Source organism: Mustelus asterias, unplaced genomic scaffold (genome assembly GCF_964213995.1).
Source record: "Mustelus asterias unplaced genomic scaffold, sMusAst1.hap1.1 HAP1_SCAFFOLD_3444, whole genome shotgun sequence".
Lineage (NCBI taxonomy): Eukaryota > Metazoa > Chordata > Chondrichthyes > Carcharhiniformes > Triakidae > Mustelus > Mustelus asterias.
In genome coordinates, this window is record NW_027593389.1 from 27287 (window position 1) to 33286 (window position 6000).

General features: G+C 55.9%; 1 protein-coding gene across 1 annotated transcript in view; it reads left to right on the forward strand.

The window, feature by feature from the left end:
- Window positions 1–5681, forward strand: part of LOC144490569 (kinesin heavy chain-like) — a gene marked incomplete at both ends in the record, with an annotated part of 29789 nt that extends 24108 nt beyond the window's left edge. Inside the window, 3 exons of the mRNA XM_078208287.1 lie at window positions 2051–2168; window positions 3607–3677; window positions 5572–5681. Coding sequence (XP_078064413.1) covers window positions 2051–2168; window positions 3607–3677; window positions 5572–5681 — 299 coding nt within the window. The remainder of the gene's footprint in view (window positions 1–2050; window positions 2169–3606; window positions 3678–5571) is intronic.
- Window positions 5682–6000: the final 319 nt, after the last annotated feature.

Here is a 6000-nt window from a genome sequence, read left to right on the forward strand (position 1 = left end):
ATGGGGACAGTGTAAAGGGAGCTTTACTCTGTATCTAACCCCGTTCTGTACCTGTCCTGGGAGTGTTTGATGGGGACAGTGTTCAGAGAGCTTTACTGTGTATCTAACCCCATGCTGTATCTGTCCTGGGAGTGTTTGATGGGGGACAGTGTAGAGGGAGCTTTACTCTGTATCTAACCCCGTGCTGTACCTGTCCTGGGAGTGTTTGATGGGGGACAGTGTAGGGGGAGCTTTACTCTGTATCTAACCCCGTGCTGTACCTGTCCTGGGAGTGTTTGATGGGGGGGACAGTGTAGAGGGAGCTTTACTCTGTATCTAACCCCGTGCTGTCCCTGTCCTGGGAGTGTTTGATGGGGACAGTGTAGAGGGAGCTTCACTCTGTATCTAACCCCGTGCTGTACCTGTCCTGGGAGTGTTTGATGGGGGACCCAGTGTAGTGGGAGCTTTACTCTGTATCTAACCCCGTGCTGTACCTGTCCTGGGAGTGTTTGATGGGGGGACAGTGTAGAGGGAGCTTTATTCTGTATCTAACCCCGTGCTGTACCTGTCCTGGGAGTGTTTGATGGGGAGGGAGTGTAGAGGGAGCTTTACTCTGTATCTAACCCCGTGCTGTACTTGTCCTGGGCGTGTTTGATGGGGACAGTGTCGAGGGAGCTTTACTCTGTATCTAACGCCGTGCTGTACTTGTCCTGGGAGTGTTTGATGGGGACAGTGTAGAGGGAGCTTTACTCTGTATCTAACCCCGTGCTGTACCTGTCCTGGTAGTGTTTGATGGGGGACAGTGTAGGGGGAGCTTTACCCTGTATCTAACCCCGTGCGGTTGTAGGCTGCAAAGAGACATAGATAGGATGCAAAGTTGGGCTGAAAAATGGCAGATGGAGTTTAACCCTGATAAATGTGAGGTGATTCATTTTGGTAGGACTAATTTAAATGTGGATTACAGGGTCAAAGTTAGAGTTCTGAAGACTGTGGAGGAACAGAGAGATCTTGGGGTCCATATCCACAGATCTCTAAAGGTTGCCACTCAAGTGAATAGAGCTGTGAAGAAGGCCTATAGTGTGTTAGCTTTTATTAACAGGGGGTTGGAGTTTAAGAGCCGTGGGGTTATGCTGCAACTGTACAGGACCTTGGTGAGACCGCATTTGGAATATTGTGTGCAGTTCTGGTCACCTCACTATAAGAAGGATGTGGAAGCGCTGGAAAGAGTGCAGAGGAGATTTACCAGGATGCTGCCTGATTTGGAGGGTAGGTCTTATGAGGAAAGGTTGAGGGAGCTAGGGCTGTTCTCTCTGGAGCGGAGGAGGCTGAGGGGAGACTTAATAGAGGTTTATAAAATGATGAAGGGGATAGATAGAGTGAACGTTCAAAGACTATTTCCTCGGGTGGATGGAGCTATTACAAGGGGGCATAACTATAGGGTTCATGGTGGGAGATACAGGAAGGATATCAGAGGTAGGTTCTTTACGCAGAGAGTGGTTGGGGTGTGGAATGGACTGCCTGCAGTGATAGTGGAGTCAGACACTTTAGGAACATTTAAGCGGTTATTGGATAGGCACATGGAGCACACCAGGATGATAGGGAGTGGGATAGCTTGATCTTGGTTTCAGATAAAGCTCGGCACAACATCGTGGGCCGAAGGGCCTGTTCTGTGCTGTACTGTTCTATGTTCTGTATCTGTCCAGGGAGTGTTTGATGGGGACAGTGCAGAGCGAGCTTTACTCTGTATCTAACCCCGTGCTGTACCTGTCCTGGGAGTGTTTGATGGAGACAGTGTAGAGGGAGCTTTACTCTGTATCTAACCCCATGCTGTACCTGTCCTGGGAGTGTTTGATGGGGGACAGTGTAGAAGGAGCTTTACTCTGTGTCTAACCCCGTGCTGTACCTGTCCCTGGGAGTGTTTGATGGGGGACAGTGTAGAAGGAGCTTTACTCTGTATCTAACCCTGTGCTGTACCTGTCCTGGGAGTGTTTGATGGGGGGACAGTGTAGAGGGAGCTTTACTCTGTATTTGGGACAGAGAGCCTGACTGAATGTAAATCTGTGTCTTTCAGCATGAGGCTAAGATCAGGTCGCTGACAGAATGCATGCACAGCCTGGAGTTCAAGAAGCGGCAACTGGAGGAAGCTTACGACGCACTCAGTGAAGAGATGGCCAAAATACAGGCCCAAGGTACAGGGGTGTTCAAAACCCATTGCTGCCATGGGATGGTCAAGTGAGAAAGATAGAGGCAGATAGAGTGAACCCCAAGTAGTAATAAGGGAGCGCCGCACTGTGTGGGAGGGTCAGTGCTGAGGGAGCGCCGCACTGTGGGAGGGTCAGTGCTGAGGGAGTGCCGCACTGTGGGAGGGTCAGTGCTGAGGGAGCGCCGCACTGTGGGAGGGTCAGTGCTGAGGGAGTGCCGCACTGTGGGAGGGTCAGTGCTGAGGGAGTGCCGCACTGTGGGAGGGTCAGTGCTGAGGGAGCGCCGCACTGTGTGGGAGGGTCAGTGCTGAGGGAGCGCCGCACTGTGGGAGGGTCAGTGCTGAGGGAGCGCCGCACTGTGGGAGGGTCAGTGCTGAGGGAGCGCCGCACTGTGGGAGGGTCAGTGCTAAGGGAGCGCCGCTCTGTGTGGGAGGGTCAGAGCTGAGGGAGTGCCGCACTGTGGGAGGGTCAGTGCTGAGGGAGCGCCGCACTGTGGGGAGGGTCAGTGCTGAGGGAGCGCCGCACTGTGTGGGAGGGTCAGTGCTGAGGGAGCGCCGCACTGTGGGAGGGTCAGTGCTGAGGGAGCGCTGCACTGTGGGAGGGTCAGTGCTGAGGGAGCGCCGCACTGTGGGAGGGTCAGTGCTGAGGGAGCGCTGCACTGTGGGAGGGTCAGTGCTGAGGGAGCGCCGCACTGTGGGAGGGTCGGCGCTGAGGGAGCGCCGCACTGTGGGAGGGTCAGTGCTGAGGGAGCGCCGCACTGTGGGGAGGGTCAGTGCTGAGGGAGCGCCGCACTGCGGGAGGGTCAGTGCTGAGGGAGCGCCGCACTGTGGGGAGGGTCAGTGCTGAGGGAGCGCCGCACTGTGGGAGGGTCAGTGCTGAGGGAGCCCCGCACTGTGGGAGGGTCAGTGCTGAGGGAGCGCTGCACTGTGGGAGGGTCAGTGCTGAGGGAGCGCCGCACTGTGGGAGGGTCAGTGCTGAGGGAGCCCCGCACTGTGTGGGAGGGTCAGTGCTGAGGGAGCGCCGCACTGTGTGGGAGGGTCGGTGCTGAGGGAGCGCCGCACTATGGGAGGGTCGGTGCTGAGGGAGTGCCGCACTGTGGGAGGGTCGGTGCTGAGGGAGCGCCGCACTGTGGGAGGGTCGGTGCTGAGGGAGCGCCGCACTGTGGGAGGGTCAGTGCTGAGGGAGCACCGCACTGTGTGGGAGGGTCAGTGCTGAGGGAGCGCCGCACTGTGTGGGAGGGTCAGTGCTGAGGGAGCGCCGCACTGTGTGGGAGGGTCAGTGCTGAGGAAGCGCCGCACTGTGTGGGAGGGTCAGTGCTGAGGGAGCGCCGCACTGTGTGGGGGGGACAGTGTTTGTGAGGACCCTGGAGATGGTGGAATGGATTCTGACGCACATCTCTGACCCTCAACTCTCTCCATCTCTCCAGAAACGGTGAACGGAGCGGCGGTGAAGGAGGCAATTGAAGATAACTCCACGCATGAGACAGAGGAAGTGAAGGTAAGGATAGGAGGGAATGGAAGGTTCCCCACTCAACCCCACTCCCCAACCCCCCGCCTGACCTGCGTACAGTCCTGGTCACCCTATTGTAGAAAGGATATTATTAAACTAGGAAGAGCGCAGAAAAGATTTACTAGGATGCTCCCGGGACTTGATGGTTTGAGTTATAAGGAGAGGCTGGATAGACTGGGACTTTTTTCTCTGGAGCGTAGGAGGCTGAGGGGTGATCTTATAGAGGTCTATAAAATAATGAGGGGCACAGATCAGCTAGATAGTCAATATCTTTTCCCAAAGGTAGGGGAGTCTAAAACTAGAGGGCGTAGGTTTAAGGTGAGAGGGGAGAGATACAGAAGTGTCCAGAGGGGCAATTTTTTCACACAGAGGGTGGTGAGTGTCTGGAACAAGCTGCCAGAGGCAGTAGTAGAGGTGGGTACAATTTTGTCTTTTAAAAAGCGTTTAGTTACATGGGTACGATGGGTATAGAGGGATATGGGCCAAACGCGGGCAATTGGGACTAGCTTAGGGGTTTGAAAGAAAAGGACGGCATGGACAAGTTGGGCCGAAGGGCCTGTTTCCATGCTGTAAACCTCTCTGATTCTCTAATCCCTAGATTCCCACAACACTGGGAAGTCTAATCAAACTGACTGTCTCTGATTCGATTCGATTTATTATTGTCCCGTGTATTGGGATACAGTGAAAAGTATTGTTTCTTGCGCGCTGTACAGACAAAGCATACCGTTCATAGAGAAGGAAAGGAGAGGGTGCAGAATGTAGTGTTACAGTCACAGCTAGGGGTGTAGAGAAAGATCAACTTAATGCGAGGTCGGTCCATTCAAAAGTCTGACGGCAGCAGCAGGGAAGAAGCTGTTCTTGAGTCGGTCGGTACGTGACCTCAGACTTTTGTATCTTTTTCCCCCGACGGAAGAAGGTGGAAGAGAGAATGTCCGGGGTGCGTTGGCGGGGGGGGTCCTTGATTATGCCGGCTGCTTTTCCTGAGACAGCGGGAAGTGTAGACGGAGTCGATGGATGGGAGGCTGGTTTGCGTGATGGGACTGGGCTACGTTCACACACACGACCCTTTGTAGTTCCTTGCGGTCTTGGGCAGAGCAGGAGCCCCAGACCAAGCTGTGATACACCCGGGAAGGATGCTTTCTATGGGGCATCTGTAAAAGTTGGTGAGAGTCGTAGCGGACATGCCGAATTTCCTTAGTCTTCTGAGAAAGTAGAGGGTGTTGGTGGGGCTTTCTTAACTATAGTGTCGGCGTGGGGGGACCAGGACAGGTTGTTGGTGATCTGGACACCAGCGGGAAGTGTAGACGGAGTCAATGGATGGGAGGCTGGTTTACGCGACGGGACTGGGCTATGTTCACACACACACATCCCTTTGTAGTTCCTTGCGGTCTTGGACAGAGAGGGAACCCCCATACCAAGCTCTGATACAACTGAAAAGGTCTCAGGATAGACTTGACGGAGTATCCACAGGGACCCGTAGGTCCACAAGCCCCCCTCCGACCTACGTCGAGCGATGAGATTCCTCCTTATCTCAACCCAAAAAAGGCGGAACCCCCTTTGATCCTGGGACTTGCTCCCTGCTCCCCGTGGCACCTCCCCAATTGCTGCATCCGGGTTCTCAGGCGGATGGGGCGGTGGGGTGGGGTTAGACTCTCTCTGATCGTTGCCCCTGTTGGCCATGACTCTCGGAGTGGGATAGATGGTTGAAGGGGGGGGGTTCTGAAGGGAGTTGAGGGGCGGGGGGGGCAGGGGTTTACTGGGGCATCACAGCGATCACAGCTAATCGGGGCTGTCAGACCCGGGACCTCCCCCCCCCCCCCCCGCCGCCCCCTCCTCCCCCGAGCACCGGCACAATCAGGTCAATGTGGTGTCCTCCCCACAGAAGGTTCTTGAACAACAGATGGACAATCACCGGGACAGTCACCAGAAACAACTGATGCGTCTACGGGACGAGATCGAGGAGAAACAGAAGACCATCGATGAGCTGAAGGAGTAAGTAGCCCCCCCTCTCCCCCCTCCCCCCTCTCTCCCCCCCCCCCCTCTCCCCCCCTCTCTCTCTCTCTCCCCTCTCACTCTCTCCCCCCTCTCTCTCTCTCTCTCTCCCCTCTCTCCCCTCTCTCCCCTCTCTCCCCTCTCTCTCTCTCCCCCCTCTCCCCCCCCTCCTCTCTCTCTCTCTCCCCCCCCCCTCTCTCTCTCCCCCCCTCTCTCTCTCCCCCCTCTCTCTCCCCCGTCTCTCTCTCCCCCCTCTCTCTCTCTCTCCCCCCTCTCTCTCTCTCCCCCCTCTCTCTCCCCCGTCTCTCTCTCTCCCCCC